At 49.4% G+C, this 25,955-nt stretch overlaps 1 protein-coding gene across 2 annotated transcripts in view; it reads left to right on the top strand.

Annotated features, from left to right (window-relative positions):
• The window catches only part of ntn2 (netrin 2), a 41,976-nt gene extending 25,209 nt beyond the window's left edge, over positions 1-16,767 (top strand). For both annotated transcript variants that reach the window (XM_056430295.1, XM_056430294.1), the window contains exons 3-7: positions 454-642; positions 6,778-6,927; positions 8,713-8,766; positions 13,033-13,107; positions 13,179-16,767. In XM_056430295.1, coding sequence (XP_056286270.1) covers positions 454-642; positions 6,778-6,927; positions 8,713-8,766; positions 13,033-13,107; positions 13,179-13,537 — 827 coding nt within the window. In that variant the 3' untranslated portion in view covers positions 13,538-16,767. The remainder of the gene's footprint in view (positions 1-453; positions 643-6,777; positions 6,928-8,712; positions 8,767-13,032; positions 13,108-13,178) is intronic.
• The last annotated feature ends 9,188 nt before the right edge of the window (positions 16,768-25,955 follow it).

Here is a 25,955-nt window from a genome sequence, read left to right as displayed (position 1 = left end):
AGGGCCCGAGACGTGGCCTCCCTCCCCACGGCCATCCATCGCAGCCTCGCCTCATTTAGGAGACAGCCGGCTCCTCTTCTGAATCTCTTTTAATAGATCTTATGAGGAGTCTTCACTCATCAGTGATTCGTGAAATGAACGTCTCTCTCTCTCCCAGTGATTAATAACCGACGGTCTGAGAGAAGCAGGATTCATTCATTATGAAATGGAGAAAATGAGCTCTGCAAACATCCCTTTGATTGATGAGTTCTGCACCGAGCCGCCGTGTAGATCACGGACCGCCCTCGACCGCACCGCCTCCCTGCAGCATCTGATTCACATATAGCGAGCAGACGCTTTACTGCAATGCGCACCAGAACATTCCATCTCACACTCTGACTCTGAAGATAAACGGCGTTGGGATTCTTCAGAGTTCTCTCGCCTTCACTGACTTCCCTCCCTTCCCCTCCGCAGCGTGCAACTGCAACCTCCACGCCCGCCGCTGCCGGTTCAACATGGAGCTGTACAAGCTGTCGGGGAGGAAGAGCGGCGGCGTCTGCATGAACTGCCGCCACAACACCGCCGGACGCCACTGCCACTACTGCAAGGAGGGCTTCTACCGAGACCTGGCCCGACCCATCAGCCACCGGCGAGCGTGCAAAGGTAGAAGTCCCACCACACAGTGACGCATTTTTCCCTCTAATTTCTGTTCATTTTGACGTGGTGATCATGAAGTTTTCTCTCCTGCTGTTTTCTGAACTTCACTAGGCAACCTTTGATCTATTTCCTCCTCGCATTCTTCTGATGACGCTCCTCCTTTAAGTCGAATCCGACCGCGTGGCGATGGCTGCTCCTGAAGCGCCTCTGAGTTAGCAACCGCTCCGTGTTTACGGCCAACGGAAACATTTTTATGAACAAGGATCCCGTTGCATCGATCATTAAAAGATTAGCAACACAAAAAAAGAATATTTATTTACATGAAAAGGCCGCGGGTTATTGCTTTAAGCTCGGTTTGAGTTTTCATTTGGCGACATGCTGCGCTAAATATTTAGAAAGTGTTTCAAACAAAAGCTGATTGAGACGTCCTAACGCTGCGTATACTTTCGTAATCATGTCGGGGGGGCAAAATAAATTAAAAGATTATGATTGGATACATACACATGGTCCATTTCAATAGAAACGTATCAGCATGTCTAACGTGCCGGAGCAGAGAAAGGAGTTGAAGCCCGAAGCCGTTCTGGCGGTCGCACCAAATGTTCCCCGTACCACACACCGCGAAATATTATCACTTGAGCGAAGCGTTTCTCCTGGAAAAATGTTTTTACCCTTTAATTAATTCACATTTGCAGTGGATATCTTTCAGCCCAATATTATGCTGCAGGCTTTCTCTCCTCCCACTGGACCCATTGCAGGAATAACAGCATGTCCCTGTACTGGTGGCTCAGGAACGTATTAAATCAAATTGGAGAGAGAATTTATTTTATATTTTTATCCTGTCGATCCTGACGGAAGAATCGCTTCACACGGCGAGAGCGGCCAACGCTCGCCGTGTAAAGATCTCCCACCGGCTCCCGCTCGGCTTTCAGTTCAGTTTATTTGTAGAGCCCACTTTCACAAATTACTAATTCCCCTCAGAGTGCTTTACAATCTGTACACATAGACATCCCTGACCTTTGACCTTTGACCTCACATGGGATCAGGAACAACTCCCAAACAACCCTTCAGGGTAAAAGGTCAGAACCCTTGAGGCGAGAACAGAGGAGGATCCCTCTCCAGGATGGACAGGTGTCATAGACGTCATGTGACCAGAAGGAATCATTACACACTGATTAAAACACAGGAACAACACAATGAAGATGTCAGAGTGGATGAAGAGTTGGTAGTCGGCATGGACCACCATCCAGACCTCCACCATCCATCAGATGGAGGTAGAGAGGAGTGTAGCCGAGGGAGCTGTAACCGGAAACCCGCGAGGTTAGAAAACGCCCCGTGTTGGTGGCGCTGAGACGTCGTGCCGTTCGGCAGTAAAGGCAAAAAAAAAAAACGTCCACAGGGACTCAAATCGCATTCCTTGAAGCTGAAGTCATGTGACCTGTCGCTGCACCAAGACACTGAGATCGGCCCTGAGGTGTGCCCCCCCCGACCCCCGCTGTGTGCACATTGTTTCCTGCAATACCTGGGAGGAGTGTGATGCCCCCCCACCCCCAACACTGCAATTTGTCTTTTATCAAAGCCTTATGATCAGGTGGTAAACGGTTTATCTCCCCCCCCCCCCCCCAACAAAGGCCCCAGATGTGACGGAAATGAAAGTCAACGTCTGAAAGCCTCGGCTGAGTGTCTGGCTCCATGATTGATGGGAGCATTTCCGCAGCCTTCTCGGAGCTGTCGTTCTCCTCGTTCTCTTCTTTCTTCATAACTCGTGATTGTTTAGAGCCGTCTTCTCCTCTTCCTCCCCACCTTCATGATTTCTTTCCCCCGTGGCTCACGACGAGCCGGCCGAACCGTCGCCGTCTTCTTCTTTCTGACCGTGGCGTTCCTTGATTTTTATTTCCCAGCTCAGATTCTTTCCATGTGTCAGGGGTCAAGACGGAGGTCGGAGTCGCGGTGCGGCTGAATGGAGTTACAGCGCAGGTGTTTTCTGGGAGTTGGGAGGGCTCTGAGAGGAAGCACAGGCCACGCCTGCTTCTCATGATATCTGGCCGGGCTGCAGGACACGGAGCTCCTCAAAATCCAAGGTTTTTAAGTGAATCCGAGCCGCTGGTCTCCGTTGACCACAAGGAACATCGATAAAAGGCTTTAATGAGCCGGCCAACGTAAACCACCTCGACCGTACACGGCTCTAATATATTTTCTGAGGATCTGTGGACAGAAAATGATTTATGCAACCTAATTCTGAGGGTACTTTTAGGTTAGTGATATCGGACCTGGCCAATAGCATCACATGTGATCCTCGAGGACGGATAACAGCAATTCTCTAACATTCGTGTCAAGGTGAGCCAGGACCTTAAGCCCAGGTGTCCCTGGGAGGGAGGAGCCGTTCAATGGATCTTCTGTTTGGATCCTTCAACATAGCGTTATTATTTCCAACGCTAGAATAATTTTAAGAAAAGAGTTATAGATTTATTTGTGCATTTGGAATGACTTTATTTAACTCGTGGGACATTTCTTGTGTCATGTTCATTTCCAACTCGTTTCAAACACAATTAATATTGTGAATTCAAACAAAACTACTTGGTTAGGTTGAGGAAAAGAACACAATTGGGTTAAATTAAGGACTTGTTACATGAATTAATAAACAAGTCATCGGCGGTGTGCTTCTCTGACCCCGCCTCCTCCCTTTCCTGCTCTACCAAAGCAGCTCTGAGCATCTATTGCATGAGATGACATATTATCCCACAGATTAAAAAATGCAAAGCAATAACATGCCAAACTAGAATGGGCACTCGGTAGAGCGCATACCTTCGCATATCACAAGATTGGGCATTGAATTATGAACATTTTGGCATTAGTTGCATGCCAATTGGACAAAAATGTATCGTGCTATGGTAAAAAAAGAGTTTGACCTTTCCTTGACCTTGACCTTTGACCCGATCGATCCCAAAATCTAATCAACTGGTCCCCGGATAATAAACAATCATCCCACCAAATTTCATGCGATTCGGTTCAATACTTTTTGAGATTTGCGAATAACACGCATACAAATAAATAACTACACGGCGATCAAAACATAACCTTCCGGCATTTTCAATTTGAAGGTAATGAATTTGAAAGTGGCATGATATTCATGTCATTGTGTAAGACCAGGCTTTTTAATACCTATAAGAAATGCACATATGTTCAGACTTTAATCTCCTTTCACAATAAAGTAACGAGCAGAACAAAACTGACTGGTTCGAACATTATTCCAACCGAGGGCAACCTCTTGCAGATGTGGCCACTGCCAATAACTGCAGACAAAAAGCAGTCTTCACAAGACCTGAAGCCCACATGCGTGCAACACGTGCACACATACACACGTGCACAGTGCAACACGTGCACAGTGCAACACGAATCGGTTAAACTGAGCCTGTCGAAGGACTACAAATCCCTCCGCAGTGCCTGTCACGTCTGCAGTCGCAAAGGCTTGAAAAGTCATCAACCTCTGAGGATGTTTTTACTGCTTCTTAACCGGCCGAGCCCCGGCTCATAAAACTTCAGAACAGCAGTTCAAGGAGAAGAGCCGGGGGCGGAGCCTGACACCGCCACCCGGTCCCGGCCCGCTCAGATCTGGCAGTTGCTGTTTTTGTGTGTTTTTTTAAAAACTGAACAGTGGACTCTGACCGTAAACCCAAACAGCCGACCATTGTTGTTGTTCAAGGGAAGTGAGAACATCTAACATGACTCTCATCTTATGGGACGGCGGGGCTGAGTCGATGGCTTGTGCCGTTCAGCCGTCGCTCGGGGAAACACCGGCCACATGTGTCTGCAGGCATGACGGACCGACTCCAGTCTCGTATCAGACAGATCCAATAACGGGGTTGGGGGAGGGGTTCCCCCACATGTGCTTTGGACAAATCATTTCACATAAACGAAAGAGAGAGAGGGGGGGGGGGGCTCAAACTCCAGGAATGACGGAATTCCTCAAAGGGTCCTGAAGAGCGCTGACTGGCGAGGGTTGGCACGGAGCACCAGACACGGGAACGCTCACCGGAGCATCAGATTTACGAGCCGAGCCACTTCGACACCCGTGGACCGGGTCGGATCCGTCGGGAAGAGAAAAAAAAGGCCGAGGTGTTTTGTGAAGATCTGAGCTTTGGTTAATCCGTCTCTCCGCCAGCCAGACGCAGACGGTCCCTCCCGGGTCGGCTTCAAACCCTTCGCCCAGTCGACAGGTGGTGGGGTCCTCAGGCTCGACTCTCCTGGAGCGGCTCAAATATGTCCGGAGCAAATAAACACATTCACAGTTCCGTCACGTGGCTGTGAACAGCTGCCTCCTCTGGAAACCCCTTAAAGACTATTGGGTTCCAGGGTTTTTCCCCCAAAGTGTGATTTTGGCCTTTCTCGTCTTTTCTTGATCGCCTCGGACCGTTACAGCCATCTTGTTACAGTCGAGTCACACTTACTGACTTCAGTCCGCACATGTTTAAAAAAAGAATACATCGAAAATAAGCAAAGGAGCCGACTGGTCAGCAGATAGGAGAGGCAACTGAACTCTGACTGGTTTGGTTCTGGACAGACGATGTCCAAGTGGAAGTGGGACCAAACCGTCACACCTCCAAGAAGACGTAAAAGTCTTCAATTTGTTTTGATATGCCACCGACGTGTTTGTCTGGCTGGATTGCTGTGAAATGTTAAGTATGTGTTTATTACTCAAAGAACAAATGTCTGTTTATCTAGTGGAGTCGGCGTAGCCGCAGTTTGGTTAGATCCCGTGTTTACGCCGGTGAGGTCGTGTTTGGACCACGCTGACGCACCGGGCCTCTCCTCCCTCCAGGCCTCCGCTTCCCCTTCTCACTCTGAGATCTTGCCCTCTTCCTGTCATCCTCTTTAATGTCTTGTAAAAGTTCTCTCGGAAGGCTCTGGACCAGCTCTCCAGCTCTTGTATTTAAGAGCTCTTTAACCTCGCTCCAAAAAAAGCCTCACGTTGCTTAAAGGGGGCTTGGATAAATTACCTAGAACCAGCAAAGGTCATAAAACCTTCCCACTGTGACCTATTGCTTGTTGCTGTTGGCATTTTGCTGCCGGGCATCAACTAAACTTTCGGTGTGTCACCAGGCGGGCAACGAGCGGAGAGGGGAGGAGGGGAGGAGGGGAGGGGAGAGGGGAGGACACGGTGGGTCTTCTCTGGTCTCCTCTGGGTCTCCTCTGGGTCTTCTCTGGTCTCCTCTGGTCTCCTCTGGGTCTCCTCTGGTCTTCTCTGGTCTCCTCTGGGTCTCCTCTGGGTCTTCTCTGGTCTCCTCTGGGTCTCCTCTGGGTCTTCTCTGGTCTCCTCTGGGTCTCCTCTGGGTCTCCTCTGGGTCTCCTCTGGGTCTCCTCTGGTCTCCTCTGGGTCTTCTCTGGTCTCCTCTGGGTCTTCTCTGGTCTCCTCTGGGTCTCCTCTGGGTCTTCTCTGGTCTCCTCTGGGTCTTCTCTGGTCTCCTCTGGTCTCCTCTGGTCTCCTCTGGGTCTCCTCTGGGTCTCCTCTGGTCTGGTCTTCTCTGGTCTCCTCTGGGTCTCCTCTGGGTCTTCTCTGGTCTCCTCTGGGTCTCCTCTGGTCTTCTCTGGTCTTCTCTGGTCTCCTCTGGGTCTTCTGGTCTCCTCTGGGTCTCCTCTGGTCTCCTCTGGGTCTCCTCTGGGTCTTCTCTGGTCTCCTCTGGGTCTCCTCTGGGTCTCCTCTGGTCTCCTCTGGTCTCCTCTGTCTCCTCTGGGTCTTCTCTGGGTCTCCTCTGGTCTCCTCTGGGTCTTCTCTGGTCTCCTCTGGGTCTCCTCTGGTCTCCTCTGGTCTCCTCTGGGTCTCCTCTGGTCTCCTCTGGGTCTCCTCTGGGTCTTCTCTGGTCTCCCAACAGCGACGGACGACACGCTTCACGCTATCTCTCTCGTTCACACAGGCGTGCTCAGTGTTTCTTCTCGCTGTGTTCAGGCGACCCAAAGGAAAGCGCCGCCTCGCACCCGACCGGGCCGCCTGATGCAGAGCCGACCACACATAGTCCAGGATCGATTCCTCTCCTCTGCAGAGACTCGTACCCGAGGAATCCGCCAGTGTCTTGCGTGTCAACTGTGATGAGTCGACATCTAAATGCACTTTTCTCTCTCCCTCCCCTCTTCACACCTGACCCCCAGCCTGTGACTGCCACCCTGTGGGCGCGGCGGGCAAGACGTGCAACCAGACCACCGGCCAGTGCCCCTGCAAGGACGGCGTCACCGGCATCACCTGCAACCGCTGCGCCAAGGGCTACCAGCAGAGCCGCTCGCCCGTGGCGCCCTGCATCAGTGAGTGACCCGACCGCACGCCACCGGCAGCTGTTATGTCAAAACGGTCAAACACTGACACGCTCACAATAATGTCACGTTTCAAAAGGCTTATGACATAGTTACGATACAGAAGAGAACTAAAAGCAGCACGTACTCCAGTGAGATGAGTCTCATTGAAAACACACTTCCTCTAGCTGACACACACAACCCAGACTCTACCCTGCACCAAACACAATGTGTTCTTTGCATTGCCTTTACAAATGCATGATCATTTCATAGAGAACAGCCCAACACGTGAGAACTCAAGACTGTGTGTGTGTGTGAGTGTGTGTCGGGTTTTTAATTTCCTGTGACAAACGTGTGTGTGTGGGTACATGCAGGCATGCGTAATCGAGGGCAACTTTCCACCACGCTGTGCCAGGCGGCTCGGTCGCACGGTGCGCGCTCTCACAGGGAAACCTCCACCGGAGCACGCGGTGCCGTGTTGTTTCCCCTCCGCATGCTGCTCCAGCAGCAGATGGCGGATGGGCGAGGAGGAAACAACTGTGGTCATGGATGGCAGAGCCTCTCATTCGAGTGCCACTGAACCAGTGAGAAGGAGCAGAATGGTGTCGCGCGTTAATGACGACCGTGTGTGGATACGGCCTCACGGCGGGCAGCGCACCTCCTATTGAGGGTCCTGAGACCCGAAGACACAACCAAGCCCATTAGTATGACGGCAGCACCCTCATCTGAATGATCCTTTCACCGCCTGCCTGTCTTCACGAGGCCGTGAGGGCACGACACTCGGAGGCTTCAGCAGCTGGCCTGCCTTTGCAGAAGCTCGGTGCTCTGGTTTGTTTTTGTTGGCGGGGGTGTCCATAATTTCAGAGACAACTGCAGCCTCTCCTCCTCCCCCCCCGTTCCCCTCGGCCAACACACTCCCACTCGCTCGCGGTTCAAGCCCTCAACCTCCAAATCCTCTCAGAAGCAGATATGGGCGGATGCTCAGCCGCGTTCCAGTAACTCTGTTTACGATAACTGCAGACGGCCCGCTGTCGGCATTAGCGTTTGTTTTGGAAAGTTGAATACGGTCGGGATGGAAGTCCTGGAGGATTTTCACGAGTAGCCAGCGGGCGCAGAGAGGGTGGGCTGCATCTGTGTGAAGACCATCCAACCACGATGGTCTCCTTGCCATCCGTCCGTCTGTGCGTGGGACGACGCAGCAGCGTTAACCCGGCATCTGTTCGGGGAGGACGAGACTCGTCTCGTGCAGCCACTTTCCTTTTTAATTAGCGTGCCTCTGATGTAAAGTGTGCTGACTTTGGATGGATTGACTTCTCCAAACTGGATCCTTGGGTGTCGCTGTGCTGCATCCACTGACTCTGGCTCCTCTGACTTCACTTTATTCACACTTATCTTTCAATTCCTGAAACATGACATTAGTTTGTGGAATGAATAGTTTGTCTTCACTCTCACCACCAATAAGTAATAAGTATGTCTCTGAATGTTCACCTTGCATGTCTGCAGCGCCCTCTGTGTTTGGATGTGTGTAGTTGGCAGGAGTCACACACTTACTGTCAGACAACCCATGTTTCCTCTTATTAGCCTCACGTAATCCTTCTTAATACTAACTTCATTTTGTCGTTTATTTATTTATTCACAAAACCTTCCCAACTCTTTTAATAATGAATTCAGACACATTTGATTCCTTTGACCACATCTTCCCTCTGTGCTGACATGCAGCCAAATCCCTCACGCCGTGCACCGAAAAGGCTTCAAGCTTCAGCAGCAACGTGATTTTATATTTCTTGTGCGTTTCAGAAATCCCAGTGGTCATCCCCACCGTGGCGGTGAGCAGCACAGAGGAGCCAGCAGGTCAGTACTCGCCTGCCTCGCCCATACGCACCACTGCTTTATGAGAGGAACAGAACACTGATTGTTTATATATATATATATATATATGTGGAATACATATGAATGAAGGGTGGGTCCCCGTTCTTTTTGATTTCGGCAAAGGGAACGAGAGCTCTGGGTCCTGCAGAAGTTTTCCATTGTCTTAAAAACCCGCGGGTTCCCAACCGCTAACCTGGAGTTAGCCGAGCCTCACGGCAGCAGAGGGATTAGTTCACGTTTAGCTGGGAGATTTAGTGGATGGGAGAGTTGAGGCGCGTGAAAAAGAGAGTTGGCAAGTTGCTGGGGAGAGGGAGGGAGAGAGAGGGGGAGAGAGAGAGGGGGAGAGGGAGAGAGACTTTACGCTCCGGTCAATTAACCCCACCCTTATTTTTCATTCTGCGGCTGTATGATTTGAATGTTGGCGTCGAATTGGAATCATTGATTCATTAGTGGGTTTATAACTTATAAACTTATATCACCACTCAGACCACGCCCCCCCCCCCCCCCTTGTGGTGTCTTCAGTGGCTGTGAGTCTATATAACTATAAATGCTCCTATTGAATCAAATGTTATAGAATGAATACATTGGTTAGAAAAGGTTTGACTTATATTTTCTTTCTGGTTCTCTTCTCGTCTTCGACTCTGTGGAGTTGTGAAGAGGCATATTTAGACAACAATAACACATTAAACAAAGGAGAAGTGACGGATCGGTACCTGTGGACCAGGTGAGCCGGCCCGCTGGGGCGAGCTGCATGTTCAACACAGACATGAAAACAGACTCAGGAAATACTGTCTATATATTTCCTCAAATGGAAATATAAATCAATAATAATAATGTCCTTCACGATTGCAGCTTATTTTCTCACGTGCGACTTTATCTCATTCCGACCCTCGTATCACGTGAGCCTTTTTTAAATTTATTTTTTAAACAACAAAATGCTCAGTCCAGCTCTTTCCTGTGTCGACTTCCCTGGGAAAATGTTTTCGGGCGTCTCGTAAAACAAAAGCGTTGTTGATCGGCCATTCCCCTCCGGCCCTCCCCGACCCCGGAGCGTCCCCCTCATCCTTCTCCTTCCTCGGCGACCAGAGAACAGCTTCAGCATCACAAACCAGAGGCGCCGCAACGGTTTTGTGTGAGGGGCGGCGGGTGCAATCTGTCCTTGTCACGGCACAGTGAGCGAGGCTCAAAGGAACGAGGGCGGTCCAGAGCCTCGGAACCAATTGTGAGTATTTCCAGCGGGCCGGTCCTCCGGGTCAGCGGCCGATTGGCCGACAGCTTTTCCAGGTGAACAGCTGGCAGCGGGCAGCTCCTCTGGGGAAAACACTCTCACCACCCATCCCCTCAGGCCAGCCACTGGATACCACACACACACACACACACACACACACACACACACTGGCAGTGATCTAATGAAGTCCATGCACCGCTCGTATACGGACGCTCGCCTGTCACAGTTGGAGCGCATTTCACGATAATGATCGGCAGGTGAAACCACACGTATAATGAAAAAGTCTTTAAGCGAGCTACGATATTCATCATTTATTTAAAGTATGTGAGAAATGTACCACACACACACAAATCCGTCCACACGTACACCTCTGCAGCCGTCCACATCTACACCTCCACTCGTCGTTTTTCTTTCACCCTGAAACCTGTCTGCAGGTTCTTGGAAGCTGCCATCTGCTCTCTTTCTCCCTCTCTCTCTCTCTCTTTCCCCCTCTTTCTCTCTCTTTATCCCTCTCTCTCTTTCCCTCTCTTTCTCCCTCTCTCTCTCTATTTCTCCCTCTCTCTCTCTTTCCCCCTCGTTCTCTCTCTTTCTCCCTCTCTCTCTTTCCCCCTCTTTCTCCCTCTCCCTCTCTTTCCCCCTCTTTCTCCCTCTCTCTCTCTTTCTTTCCCCCTCTTTCTCTCTTTCTCCCTCTCTCTCTCTTTCCCCCCCTTTCTCTCTCTTTCTTCCTCGTCTGTCTTCTCGCCGGCTAATAAAATCTCCAGCGCTCTGATATACCGCCAAAGCCTCCTGGACATTTTAATGGGCTCCTGGGTCCCCCCCCCCTCCTCCCCCCCCCCCCCCCCGTTTCTTTCTCCTCCTTCCATCGCTCCACCCGTCCTTCCAAAGAAAAGGCCACCGATGCGACACCCCTCCTCTCATGCGACCCCAGAAAGCGTAATTTCTCTCTCTCACGACCATTTTTTTTTATTTTTATTGGGGCATTTTAAGTCCTGGAATTTTCTTTTCTTTGGGAAGCGGAGCGCCTGAATGGTTTTCCTGTTGCGGTCTGGACGCGGATGCCAGGCCAGTTACCAGCGGCATGTGGTTTTTCGGTTGCGTGCGCCCGACAAGTGAGCAGCGCGGTCTCCGTGCCGCCGCACTGTAAAGTCATCGTGATGAAACGTGAGCCTCACGGCACTCTGCTCATGTTCAGGCTGCCATTTAATATTGTGTTCTTAACTTTGTGACCTTCTGGTAGTTTTGTAATTGAAATAAGTGGATGCGAAATTAGACGCTTCATGAAACCCAGTCAGGTCCAGTCGAGCCTCATGATCAACGGCGTCTTCTTCTTGTCACCGGTCCAGGAGCCGGAGTTACCATGACAACAATTAAAACACATCGCATCAAGGATACTTGGTATTTACCGCTGGATTGAGCTTTTCAAAAGGTTATTTGGTTCAGCCTGCCTTTGTTCTCCATCCCTCTTTGCTTCTCGTGGAAAACTCAGAACACGATCACCGGGAAGCGGAGCCTCTAAGGCTGAGATGACAACAGAAACACAGCAGGGGAGATGGTGACACGCGTGAGCTCCGTTTGATGTGACTCCTCTCCATCTCTCTCAGGTCACAGACGTATTCAACATCAATTTACAAATGAATAAATGAAGTGCTATCGTCTCATTTGTTGTGTAACGCTTGTGCCATAGAGTGTCGGGATGTGAGGCCGAGCCAGAGACGATGTTGGTTCAAGTCCCACAGTGAGACGCTCGGGGGTTAAATTCTTTCCAGTGCAGTTTCCAAATTTGTCGGCGTGAAGAAAAAGAACTCTTAGTTACGTGACGACTAAACCGAGGAGAAGAGATGTGAGGAAGGCTGAGCCAAGAGGTGCATTGTAACTGTCAGGATGGTCATCATAACGCCCGGCGGTCAGCGGAGGTCGTCCGGCCGCCGCGTGGTCTCGGTCGCTGGCAGCCGAGGTCTCTTCACCTCCATCCAACCGTGACCCGCTTCCTTCGTCTGTCTTTTCTCAAGAACCCCCGAAAAACATGTCAAACGGAACACTCGTGTGACTCTGGTCTGTTTCAAGCGGCTCTCGCAGCGCTTTTGATGTGGGATTTGTCGGAAGTTGTATTTTAGCGCATACAAAAAACCCTAAACCGAGCTCAAAGGTATCCGAGCGGCTCCGGTGTCCCGTCGCTGAACGTAAGCAGGCGTGTGATCCGCTGATGGAGACGTGTGCAGAAACAAGTTGGGAGGGTTTCCAGTGCGGTCTTTGGTGGTTTCACAGCACATAACAGTTCTGGGTGTTTTGTCACACTGAGTTTGCTGCTGCTGCAACAGCACCACATCAATACACTCTAAACCAGTGGTCCCCAAACTACGGCCCGCGGGCCGGATCCGGCCCGCCTCCCCATGTGGCCCCGCCCCCTGAACAATACCAGAGACGCGTTCCGATTTATTAATGTGTTCACCCGGCCCGCTGCCGTTGAGATTGCAGTGAGACGTGGAGAAAAGTGTGGAGTGGTGCTCTTCACAATAAAACATCTTTGATGGGACGTGTCGCGTCTCGGCCAATCAGCGTTCAGATGTCCACAGCGTTTGGGAAGTTAGGTTAGCTTGGATGTTAGTCCGCTACATCTGCTGCCGTCACGCTGCACGGTGTAGCAATACTAACAAAGTACCCGTACGTTAAAAACGATGTGATTTAGCATATTTTTAGTATCGATACTCCATTAAAAGAGCGATCAGAGCGCACGCTGCTCCGCTCCGTTAAACGCTGTCTGCACGCGCAGCGCTCACAGCGAGTGGCGCGCGCATCGCTCAGCCGTGATGCGCGCACACAGGTGAGCACCCCCCCACCCCCCCCCCGGCTGGCCCTCCAGCAGACAAGGGAAACGTTATGTGGCCCTCTCAGGAAAAAGTTTGGGGACCCCTGCTCTAAACCCTCAAATGCAACCTTATGACCATTCAAACCCCAAGTGTGTAAGCGTCGTGTCATGTGAGCGTCGTGTCATGTGACGGTTGTCCGTGATCTTTCTGCAGATTGTGAGTCCTACTGTAAACCGGTGAAGGGCAACCTGAAGATCAACATGAAGAAATACTGCAAGAAGGATTACGGTAGGAGAAGCATTCACTGTTGGAGGTGGCGTGTTGGGGGCGTCGGCCTGAGTGTTCCTGTGTGTCCTCAGCGGTGCAAGTGAACGTGCTGGACATGGAGACGGTCGGCGACTGGGCTAAGTTCTCTGTGAACCTGGTGTCGGTGTACAAGAGCCGCGGCGAGCCGCTGAAGCGCGGCGCCAGCGTCCTGTGGGTGCACATGAAGGACCTGGCCTGCAAGTGTCCCCGCATCCAGATGAGCAAGCGGTTCCTGGTGATGGGCGGCGGCGACGGCGGCACGGGGGCGGGTCCCGGGGGCGGTCCGGGGGCGGAGCCCGTGGGCCTAATGGCCGATAAGAACAGCCTGGTGATCCAGTGGAGGGACGTTTGGACGAGGCGCCTGAGGAAGTTCCAGCGCAAAGAGAAGAAGGGGAAGTGCGGCAAAGCGTGATGGGAGAGCGGCGATCCTCCCCCCCCCCCATCCTCCCTCACCCCCCGTCTCCCCATCACAGGAACATCAGACAGACTGCATGTCCCCGACCTGTTTTAAGGACCACGTTTTGTGTATATTGTGTAATTATTTTCCCTTTTTTTATTTTTCACGGTTTGTCTTTATGCCGGTTGTCTTTTTTTGTTTCTCCAACTGGTTTGCCTTAAAAAGGGACCGTTAAAAAGGGTTTGAAGTGTAGACGAACGCAGACGCCATTCCCTCCCTCGACGACGACGGCAGCAGAGATGTCCACTCGACCCCACCCCCGCTGCCCACGACCCCCTGACCCCCACCGACTGTCTCCTGCCACTCTGTTGGACATAAGAACACTCCACACACTTCTGAGGATTTTATTCCACAGTGTTGTCGACGAGCTGCTCCTCTTAAGCTCCTCCTCCTCCCGTTTCAACTCCATCGACGTTTGCCGTCGATCGGCCGACTCCTTCAGGTCTCTGCCGTGACGTCTGCGGACTGTGACGTTGACGCTCTGGTCCCGTGAGGAGCCGAGGACCCCCGGACCCCCGTATGCGGGGGACGGTTTCCACAGCGAACCTCAGCCCCCCCCCCCCACCACCACCACCACCACCGCCGCCCTCACAGAACTCTTGTATCTGCGAGTGTTTGATGCCGCTGCTCATCGTAGAGTTTATATGTTTTTGTGTGGCTACTTTTATCTCATCCGACCATAACCCACCTCGTCCTTGAGAGATATCCTGTTGTTTCATTTGAGGCAAAACAAACCCCGGGAGCATGTGTGAGTAACATTCCAGCCCCCCCCCCCCCCCGGACTGTCCTCTTCCCCACTAGGCCCTGGTTTATAAAGTCATGCATCACCATCATGACTCGTTGCTTGGCACTTTTTTTCTGCAGGAAAGACGAAGCGTGTGGACGACTGTCTGGAATGTCGGAACAATACCAATATATCCACAGAGACTTTTTGTTGTTGTTGCTTTATGGATAACGTCTTCCGCTGGGCAGCGGCCTTCCAGATGTTGCCGTGTGTCACTCGTCTGTATTTAAACCGTCTGAACATTTTTCTGAAGGCGTCCCGTGACCGGCAGGCTTCTGTTTGCCGAAATAAGAGATGGAAACGAGAGTTCCTTTTCATGAAGTAAAAAGAAAACGGTCGGATAAACAACCGAATTGTGTTTTTCTCGAGCGTATTTTGACAAAATGAATGAGGCTGGAAAGTTTTTCGTGCTCCCCGATTGTATTATGACACGAGAGGATCAGATTTCATTCCTCATGGGCTCTGTTATGTTTGCATGTTTGTGGTTTTTGCTGGTCCATCAAAACCTCGCAGCGAAGAACCGAACTAGCATGAGCACAGGGATCCAAAGCAAAACGTCCCAAGTTATCTCCCCACACACACACACACACACACACACACAGGCCCTGTCATCCTCTGCCAAATAAGCATAGTCCCGTTTTTTCAATTCAATTAAGAAACGATGGAAGTCGGGACCAACAAAAACCACAGAGAGCCCTCTGGTTGCTCTCAAGCTTTTTATCTGCCTCTTTTTTTTGTTGCTGTTATTTCATTTTTGTAAAGCACATTACGATTTATTTAAATAGAGTACAAGATAAACAGCAGGTTTGGAGGGGGCGCATCCAGCCGGCAGTGCGTGTGCGGATCGGCATGTCGTGCTCGGCGAGCGGTGGCGCTCCTCTGGCCGCGGCGGTATGTTTGGTTTGTCATCCTCCTCAAAGTGTCTCTCCTCTGCTCTCTTTTTCTTCTGTCAGCCACCACCCTCCCCCAAACTCCCCCCCCCCTCTTTTTTTAACCCATTTGTGCATGTTGTGTATTCAGTGTCTTTAGATAAGTGTCGGCCGAACCCCCTCCGGGGCGTACGCCACTGCACCAGAGCTCCTGTTGTCAGAATGCATGTCCAGCTGTGAAGAACACACAATCAGACCGCACACCTCACACAGGTGTGCGGTCTGATCGTAAGCGCTGATGAAATGACGTCGCCGAGCGTAAGAGTGTGGACCTCGGGACAGCAGAGGCCGGTGTAACTCTGAAGGAATGTCGATGGGTGTTGTGGATATTCATACTTATCTGTCTCCTTAAGGACATTTAGATTTTCTACTCTCCCCCAAAAAGAAACCCGTAGCCAAAATTCGATATAAAAAGAGCAACGAAGGTCAAAAGAAGGCCGGCAGGTTGCACGGGACACGATTCCCACCGTTGGAATTTCGCAGAAATGCAGAAGCAAAGCGTCCATGATGTGCGTGTTGGCCGTCAGACGGGTGGCGCCCTCGCCGCGGCGTGAGGACGGCGTGACTCTGATCGACGGTCGCGGCGCGGGCCGGCGAGGCCTCATGGCGCTCTGCTCAACGCTAGAAGGAACTGTGGCGTCCTTAACGCTCGGCGTAGAAAAGAAAAAAGCGCCCACCCTGACTGTTGGATCACAGATGAGAAGTAAGAGGCCAGATGTTGTTTGTTGGGGTGAAGCGTCGTCTTGTGGACGCTCTTCAGAGCCGTCCCGTTGCTTTACGGTCACAAGCTCAGCAGATTGGCGGTGGAGCTCCGGCCGTAACGGCTTTGCTCTGTTTCATCCCGGCATGGCATTCACAGGTGTGTGTAATGAACCATACCATGTAAAACAAGTGTGCACAGTGAGAGAGGTGAGAGCTCTCGGCTGAAGGCAGACCTCCTCGACTTCTCCCCCAGTCCCGGTTCCCATGTCTTCCCGGTTCACTTCCAGTCTCGCGGTTGTTTAATAAGTCTTGACATTTTTTTTTCCGATGTTGTAAATACGTACCGAAGCGCGTTGTGTTTTTGTGAAGCGTCACTCGGCCTCGGATGATTCTCGTGTGGATGTAGGAAGCAGGTGATGCTCTCCGGTCTGTGGAAACCAGGAACATGCGTCTGTGATCACGGCCAGAAGATTACGTGGTTCAGATATTACAGTGTATTCATTTGGGGGGGGGGGGGGGGGGTTATACGTTTACAGACAACCGCCGCAACTGTAAATGACTTTGAGGATGGATGGCCGAGCGGAGCGCCACCTCCTCCACTCGGTCCTGTGATGCTCACTCACACACGGTTCACTGGAGGGATCCTTCCCTCGCTCCGCTCTTCACTTCTGGTATATCAAAGTCTTCCTTGTACATTTTGTTTTTCTCTGAGGCGATGAACCACTGACTTTTTAATCTAAATGATAAAAAAATAAATTATTAGTTAATGAGCTTGTGTGTTGTGCCGATTGTCTGTCTCCTTTAATTACAGCCGTGTGCGACTGGAAAGTATGCTCCACACAGTGGGCTCTGCGCTGGTGTGTTTCCACTCACCCCGGGTCTGAAGGGGGAGAGCGGCTCCCTTCTACGAACATAGCAAGAGCTAAAGCTCTGTAAATAAACAGCCAACCGCACACACACACACACACACACACACACACACTCGAACGTGTCACCTCTGAGGAAACCCAACTCCAGAGTCCGATCCAAAGCAGGAACCTCCTTACTCTCTCTCTCCCCCTCTCTCACCTCCAGTCTCCTCTCGCTCTCTCTCCTGGTCTCTCCCTCTAACCAAACAGGCCGGCTCCATCCATTCTCTTGGAGGTAAATTACAGGAAAGAGACCATTTATCATCCCTCTCCCAGGCGTGGCCATCGAGGCTTTGAGAATAGAGGTTGCTGAGATGGTCTACGCACACACACATACACACACACACACCCCATGTCTGCATCAAGCACATCCGTCTCGGACCACCTGCCCGCCGTCATCTTGCTTTCCGTTCTATCTCTCTTTGACTCCGTCGTTTCCTCGCCGTTCCATCTTTTTTCTTATGTCGCAACACATTGTAATCTACCTGTCCGGTGAGGGTTCTTTATGCAACCAGTGTTATGCAGGTGCAACACAAGAAATATGAATCCATGGAGTGGCCTGTCCTTTGGCTGTGTTGCCTTTTTCAAAAGAAAATGTTCTGCTAGCTTCTGTTGATGAACTTCTGAACATCTCCAAAGTCTCTAGCCAGGACGGCACCGGCCCTTTAATGAAAGGATGTAGAAGACGGTGTAGTTTTAGTTTGGAGTCTCATCCCTTGTGCTGCTTGTGTTTCATAGAGTTGCAATGCATAATGCTGTCGGCTTGTTTTCTGTGTAGGAGGAGTTACTTATGTTGTGATTTGCACACCCTGCATATCGGACTGAGGGGCTTTCAGTCGCTCTGTTATCTCTAGAATGAAATGGAGAGAATCGTGTTGAATATCGTCCCTTTCTTCACCATCTGGAGTGACAATTCAATGAGGAGATCTTCAAGTGTGTTTAGGGAAACCACTTGCAGAGAACTGGAGAGAGAGACTGGACAGAGAGAGACTAGAGAGAGAGAGACTAGAGAGAGTGACTGGATCTAGAGAGAGAGAGACTAGAGAGAGTGACTGGACACAGAGAGAGAGACTAGAGAGAGAGCGAGACACTGGAATCGAGCCAAGAGGATCCAGCCAAATGCTGTCCGTTCTTCCCCTATCCTAGCACACACACACACACACACACCCCAGCGGTAGGCGAGGGGGGGGGGGCTTACCCTTGTGCTTTCATGAGCTGCCAGAGGCTTCGCTGCTTCACACGGAGCCTCATCACCACCTCAGAGCTCGATCTTTCCATCGAAACTAAAGAGCCCATTTCATGCCTCCAAAAGGAAATGTCTTCTCTTCACTCGACTACAAACGGCCGATTGCATCCACAACAACTTTCCACGCACAGTGTCGAGGATTATTAGGGCCGAATATAAACTAGGAATCGGTGTTCCTTTGTTGGTCTTCTTCTATTGGGGAAACAGACTTTATTGGGCCAGTGAGTGTTTGGGAATGAGTGAGGAAGAGGAGGTAATTCAAAACCAGTGTGGTCCCTGATAGGAGCTCCTAATCCACCCTCAGCTTTGTGTTTGATTGGTTACTGTTGAAAATGGGGATGAGTCTTCCTCTTCAAAGCCTGTAACACAAGAGGTGTGTGTGTGTGTGTGTGTGTGTGTGTGTGTGTGTGTGTGTGTGTGTGTGTGTGTGTGTGTGTGTGTGTGTGTGTGTGTGTGTGTGTGTTCACAAAAAGCGGATTGTGTGCAGATGGACAAATAGAACTTACACTGATTTATATTTAGCGTGAGCCCTTGAGTGAGTTGTCTCGCTTATCACGGCTCATTTTAATAACTTTGCTTTAAGAATTACAATCCTGGCTTCAGGGCCGAGTAAGTTATTGGACCTTCACTTCGATATGAGCGCGGACGCTTTTCACGACGCGTCATGAAACACGTTCAATATGTTGCCGTGTTGCGTTTGGCTCGGCCGCGTCGCGGTGGCCGCCTTCCAGATCGAGTCTGGCGCGGAATGTCTGGCTTTGGGATGAAGGTTGGATACGAATATCGGAGAGCATCTTGGCTTTGATGTCGCCGTAGTTTTATGAGAGGGGAATGTCCAAAAGATAATTCTCCTCGCACTCTTTAAAAGTTTGGACTCCATGAAAGAGGAAGAGGACTTTGACCCCGTGGGTTGGATCCATTGTAAAGGGTCAAGTCATCATCTGTACAACGACCGCTACATGCGCGTATGAGTCCCACATTTTATAGGAACAAAATATTCCCAATTAATATATTTCAGAGAGCATTATTCATTCACATATTACAAGTGATGATGGACGGATTGGTGAAAATGTGGCGTGAGGAGCATCAATGCTGGATTGGCTTAGAGTCCGATCCGCCGCTGCAGCCAAACTCTTGATTAAACAGGCAGAACTCGGTGGTGAAATACATCCGACTCATTTGTAGAACATATAAACACAGTTTCTTTATAAGTGGATAGAGAGTAAGATGTTTTGTTGCAGAGACGATAGAGTCGTGTTGTCTTATGGCGTTTTCCAGAAGACTCTGGTTCTGGACCGCATTTCAAATCAGATAAGACCCGGGTTCAATAGTTTTCAAAAAAAATAATAGTCCTTTTTGGACTGAAATTAGCTCTAAATGTGGTTTTCTTTTCTCTCCATCTTTCCATGCTTTAGATTTAGTAAGAGCGCTCCTCTTTCCTCTGAGCTCTCCACCCAAGGCGACACTGTACCGGACCGCGTCAGGCCCGTCCACTGCAGGGCCCATCTGTTGGCATTTAGCACCAGCCTCCCCGCCTCTGCACTGATCTCCGGTCTACATTAACTGCCCTAATTTGTCTGCCAAAGCCCACTCTGATTGCTTCCATGTGATGTTATGTGAAAGGTGAGGGATGCCTACTTATCTGTGAAGACGGACACGGAGCAGGGGGAGGGGATCCAAACGAGAGGGCGAGCCGGGTTAGGAGGGGAAAAGGTTGAGAGGAAAGGAAAGTGATTAGAGGCATGGAGGATAGAGACCAGCTGACGGGGCGAGACGGGAAGAATGGGCGGCGTGTGTAAAAAAAGTGATATCAGCAGTTTTGATGCCTGCGTGGAGACGGGGATCCTTTCCCTCGAGGGAAAAGTAAAGACTGATGAGTCCAGACTGAGATGTCATCAGGATCCCCAGTGCTCCAGGACTTCTGCAGGCCAACCCCCCCCCCCCCCCCCCCCGAGGGAAAAGCACATCCCCTTTCCCCCTCAGAAGTCTGTATTCTCAGACTTTTTTTTTTCCCTCTATATCCACTTCTCACGAAAAAGAGCTGCAGGCTATTCCAGAGGGAGTTGTGGTCTCTAAGTGTGACCGTCAGACAAGTGGAGGTCTGGAGCGGAGAAGAGCCTCGGCTCATCCCCTCCCCCGTCACAGATACTTCATCAGGAAAACCCACTTGGTCAGCGTGGACTTGAGGAAGTTGGTCACACTTTTAGATTTTCAATAAAATGATGAACATGGGCAAAATAACTCACGATGGCGTGATTCAAAAGTTCAGTTTTTTTATATCACGGTATACTGGAACACACCTAGGACCGTGTCTAAATGCAAAGACTTTTAATCTGGCTTGGAGCGACCACTGGATATGTTCACAAGTCGTCTGTCTATACAGCAAGTGAAATATACATTTCATCTCGTAACAGTCACAGTACGTTTTTGTTTTGTTTTTTGTGGGCTACTATTTCTCACAACTATTGGCACCTATTTTTAATTTTAATTTATTCTTCTTTACTTGAACAGGGACCGTACACATCAATCAACCCAGGGTTAAATGAGTCAGTCTTCGCTAAGGCTAAATTTCAACTAAATCTAATGGAGAAAAAGTTCATCCCAGAAACATCATACAAAGCAATAAACAGACAGGTTACGATCAAACACAGGCCTCATCATGATAAAACCCGTGAGGTCTCGTCATTTACAGACGAGGTAACTTTTTAAGAGCAATGTCAAACTGTCAATGAATCTGATAAAGTGACTTCACCGAGATGCCAGAGCAGCGCCACAGAAGTGAAATCAAATATTCTCATCAACAGAAATCATGTTCACTTACAGAAACATTCATGTCTCCCTAAATGTTAGGGATTAAATGATAGATTAAGAGAGAGAAACTGGTGGGATTTTGAGAGGACCATTTTCAAGGTGAATGCCCCCCCCCCCCCCCCCCTTGCCTTCTCCACCAGAGGAAGTCCTGGACAACCAGGGCCTTGTGTCTGCCAGGGAAAGCAGGAATCAGGCTCTTGGTTCAACAACATAGGCACCTGTGAAAATATGGGCAGCACACCACGTATCAAACCAAATAAACTCACCTTGGCGTGGAGCAGGGACACGCTCCGATGACAGATGCCACTCGACAGCCACGCCCGCGAGCCAATAAAACACCTCGCTCCGCTGATGCAGCGCGACGGACCAGATCTGGTTTTCACGAGGCTTCATTTGTGTCGTCGGGTCTATATTCAGATTCGCAAAAGGACGTCCAAAAAACCCTTTAAACCACATGGAGGGTTCTAGGCTGTAAAAAATAAGACGTAAAATAAAAACTCGGAGAGACTGCTGGCTATGACATCGCTTTAGGAATAACAACCTCAGCAGTTTCAAAACACCAACATACACATGATTGATTGAGGTTGTGATCAGTCATTTTTAATAAAGGAACATTCCGATAGTGCGTGTCCCAGTTCAGTAACGAGCCGGGCCGCCGCCGGACCCGAGGCTCGACGCGGTGCTGTAAAACCAGAGGAAACCACGCTTCCTGTCCTTCCTGCCGTTTCTCCAGCGGTAACGACTGAAGCCGAGCTGCGGCCGCTGCAAAGCGAGCAGCGGCTGCGTGGAGTAGAACCAGCCACAACGTACAATAAAAAAGATATCACGATTTATTTTGGCAGCCTGACCTCAGTCCGGCGTTACCAGCGCCGACGGAGACCGCCGTGCTCTTAAAACACGCGATACGAGCATCTGGACACGGGCGAGAACCGGCCTGGCGTCGGCCGTTTCCTTTTCATCCCCGCGAGACGAGTCGTGCTTGGCAGGATGTTGCCGAGCTTTGGAGCGGTGAGCAGTGTTGGTAAATCGGTACTTTTCAAACTCTCAGGGACATCGTTGTGTAAACACGAGTGACTGGAAAAACATCCACACCAGAGAACTCGTAACCACATGGCGGCACAACCAGACAGCCAACTCGTTTTCAAATGCAGCCGATTTTCGTCTTTCATTCACACAAATTATTTCCATCACATTGTTCAGTGAGCCGGCTCAAATCACTTGTTACTCTAAATATGGTTAATGGTTGTGTTTACCTCATGGTTTCCACTGCATGTCATATTTTGATGTTTTGAGCATGTGGCGCTGCTGACTTTGTCCTGATGAGGTTCAGCTCGGCATGTGATACCTGCAGAACTCGGCCTCACTAAAGCGATTCATAAGGGACGAAGGTGGGATGAAGATGTTCGCTTTGAAGTTACTTTCCAAAGGACCGTCAAGACCACATTGGTAAAAAAAGATGCAGGTGAACAAACCTTACCTCACAATACAAGATCAATGATATCCAGAGATATGGGACTGTCAGTAAGGAGCAATAGAGGATCTGTAAGGCTCCACCTGAATGTGCACCTGTCCTAGCATTCCCAGAAACCCGAGCTAGGAATGGGGGCAGGGAAAACCCCATCGACGTGATTGAGACAGACAGATGTTCTACTTTGTGTATAAAAAAAAGAAGAAAGAAGCTGAAGAAGACCATCTCATAAGTAATAGGACATCGGTATTCTACATGGAATCTATGGAAAATAAAGACGCTTCTTTTAAATGCTTTTCAATCCTCCTTGAACCAGCGTGCCCTCTCATGTGACCTCTAGGTTCTCTCATGCTTTAAAAAGGTCAACACTGTGTTTACACAGCCTGCTGACACAAGCAGGCCATTTCCAGAGAGACGAAGCAGCTTTGTGCATCATCCAAAACTCCGCAGCCTGAACGCAGCATCACGGAGAAGCAGTCGGCTCCTGAGTCCACTCAGACCCCTCGACCCAGGAATGACAGTCATCTTTGGGGTCCAATTCAGAGGAAGTGGGCTATTTGTGTTAGGGTGCCATGGCAACAACGTTCTGAATATTATTTTAAGGTGGGGGTTAGGAGAGGGTTATTACACAAAGAACATGCATACTAATAACGGGGTAAGAGGGCTTCTTCAGTTCACTGGAATGCAAAAGACAAAAAAACTACAAAACTAGGATTAAAAACGAGTGAGACTCGAAATGAAGAAAACACAAACGAGAGTAAGAACGATTTTGTTTGTCTTCCTTGTCAAAGACACCGTACTCGACCTTCACAAATCGGCACGCCTGTCATCATAATCCTAATAAAGTGAAGTGCTGAAGGGAAAAGCCAAACTTGCTTTGATAGTTCAGAATTGGTTTACTTTAGGCCAGAAAACACCAGAAGTCTCCGGCAGCTCTCGCCTGTTGGACTCTCCAAGCAGAACTCCTCTTCACTGGTTATTTATCTTTCAACAAACGTAACCGCTCAGTCGGTCGGTTGAAAGCGGCTTTCAGTGGAAGTCAATTACGAGACACCTTTGGAGAAGTCCCCGAAGACCTGTCTGTGTGAACAGCGATGACACGTCGACGTGAGCTGCAGGAGGCCGAGGCTCATGAGAAGGTGTTGAGCTGCATCACGGCTAACACCAGCCCCACCTTCACCGCGGGGGCGTGGCTTAAGCGGCGGCGACTGGAGTGTGATTAACTCGAGCGCTTTGGAGAGAATGAATGTCGACTTGTAGCCATTCGCGTTTGTTAGGTTGTAATAGTTTATTTTGATTCTGTAGCTTTAAATTAATACATATAGAAAGATGTTATAATAGGTAATATTATGGAGAATATTATTATGAATTATGAAGCATATGGGAACTGTTTACTCTATGCAAATGATTATTGCAAATGGAAAGAGGTAATGTGTGTTCATGAGAGTGAATGTTAGTTAATATTTCAGATTGTAGAAGCCGGTTGAAGCCGTGAAGTGACTTTAACAGGACAATAACAGACGGGACTTTTATTGTGAAAATTCTTGTCTAGCAACTTGACCGGTAGTGACGTTTTGACCCCGGGGTCGTGACCTTTGACCCCTCCATTCTGATAGCGGGACTTTTATCCAACAGGAAGGTGTTAGAGGCTGAACTACCTTTGAGAGGAGCTGATTGGCTGATTCTGGGACTAAGACTCTGGACTGGGGGAACATGGTTCTCTTTGGTCTTGACCCGGGTCCTTCAGGCTGGTTCCTGTTGAGCCCGGATCACCAGGAAGCCCACGATCATGAGCCTCCATTGTTAGTTTACACTTCTTGACATTAAATATTGTTAACCTTATTTCACGCCATCCGGAGCCTGATGTCCATCACCTGTCAAGTGGCCAGTTTCAGATACTCTTATAATTACCTCAGAAATATTTGGATCTGTATTGTTATTTGTGGGTAGATAATTTAAGGCATATTTTTTCAGATGTGTTATCTGAAAAAATCTCTTTAAAAGGCTGTTTTTGTTTTTTTATGTGATATTCAGCCAAAACAAGAGTTAAGAGAAGAGGAAATATGTGTGTTTGAGAGTTTTAACTTGGGGGAATTCATAACAGTTTTGAATGCTAATATATTTCATGATGTAAAATAGTTAAATACCAGCCTAAGTAATGAGGACCCGAGAAGGATAGACTACTCAAGTACTCCCTGCTTCATAAGTTAAACTTATTTCTGTCATTTTTTGTGGCACCCTTGTGATTCCCCACAGAAAAAGATGAGCTGTATAATCACATCCAAGTGACTGTCTTTATGTGTCTCAGTAGAATAAATAAATCCCTTCATTCTTCTCATTCTTTTTCCCTCTGCTCCCATCTGGTTTTAATTAAGGGGCCATCTGGATGCCCCCCCCACCCCAAAAAAAAGAAAAGATGGAAAGTTACATGCAGCGCTCACTTTTGTACCTAAGAGGTGAGCTCTTTCTAAGAAGATTGAATAATGAATAAAGATTTTAAGAAAGTGATATGCAGGCTCCTGTTGTTAGAGTCGGGGTCAGGCTGTTTCCTCCACAGAGGAACGTGACCGAGGCAAACCAGTGAAGGAGCTCTGAAGGCCCCCGGCACGCTCCCTGCTCCGCACCTCGCAGCAGAGATGTAACCGATGAGCTGCTTGTGGAGCGTTTAGCTGCTAATGAGACAGATGTTACCTCCAGGAGACGGTAAAGCCCAAACCACAGCTTCAAGAAGAGTGAAGAGAGGACTTTCATCCCTAATTATAATCCTGTGAGTGTTACCTCCTGCGTCGCACAATAGATCTGTTCACAGAGTTTTCTTTCCATGATGTAATGACTAACACGTTTACCATATACATTTAGAAAGTGATGTTCACAACTTGTTTCTGCTCCCCTCTGTACAATATGTGTTGTTATTGCAGCTTTAAGGTAAGTAAGTTTAACCAACTTCTTCATCTAACAATTAGACTGTACATTTGGGAATTAGTCTCTCTCAGCAATTGTGTAAATGACAGTTTTAGTGTTACTGTCATCACCAAAAGTCTGGATGGTGGAATATGCCGACGACCAACTCTACATCCACTCTGTCATCTTCATTGTGTGGTTCCTGTGTTTTAATTAGTGTGTAATGATTCCTTCTGGTCACATGACATCTATGACACCTGTCCATCCTGGAGAGGGATCCTCCTCTGTTCTCTCCTCAAGGGTTCTGACCTTTTACCCTGAAGGGTTGTTTGGGAGTTGTTCCTGATCCCATGTGAGGTCAAAGGTCAAAGGTCAGGGATGTCTCTGTGTACAGATTGTAAAGCACTCTGAGGGGAATTTGTAATTTGTGAAAATGGGCTCTACAAATAAACTGAATTGAATTGAAAAGTGTTGTCTACCAACCCCTAAAAGTAGCCCACATGCCTGACAGCTGCCTCCTTCCCTCGGCCTCGGGCGGCACAAGGGTTCCCCTCACTCTCTCCCTCTGTCTATTTGTCTTGACATCTTTTACGACCGTGCTAGCTGCTTCGTCTCTCCCTCGGC

The sequence above is a fragment of the Pseudoliparis swirei genome, chromosome 13 (assembly GCF_029220125.1).
Source record: "Pseudoliparis swirei isolate HS2019 ecotype Mariana Trench chromosome 13, NWPU_hadal_v1, whole genome shotgun sequence".
Taxonomy (NCBI): Eukaryota; Metazoa; Chordata; class Actinopteri; order Perciformes; family Liparidae; genus Pseudoliparis; species Pseudoliparis swirei.
This window is presented reverse-complemented; position numbering and strand designations above follow the sequence as displayed.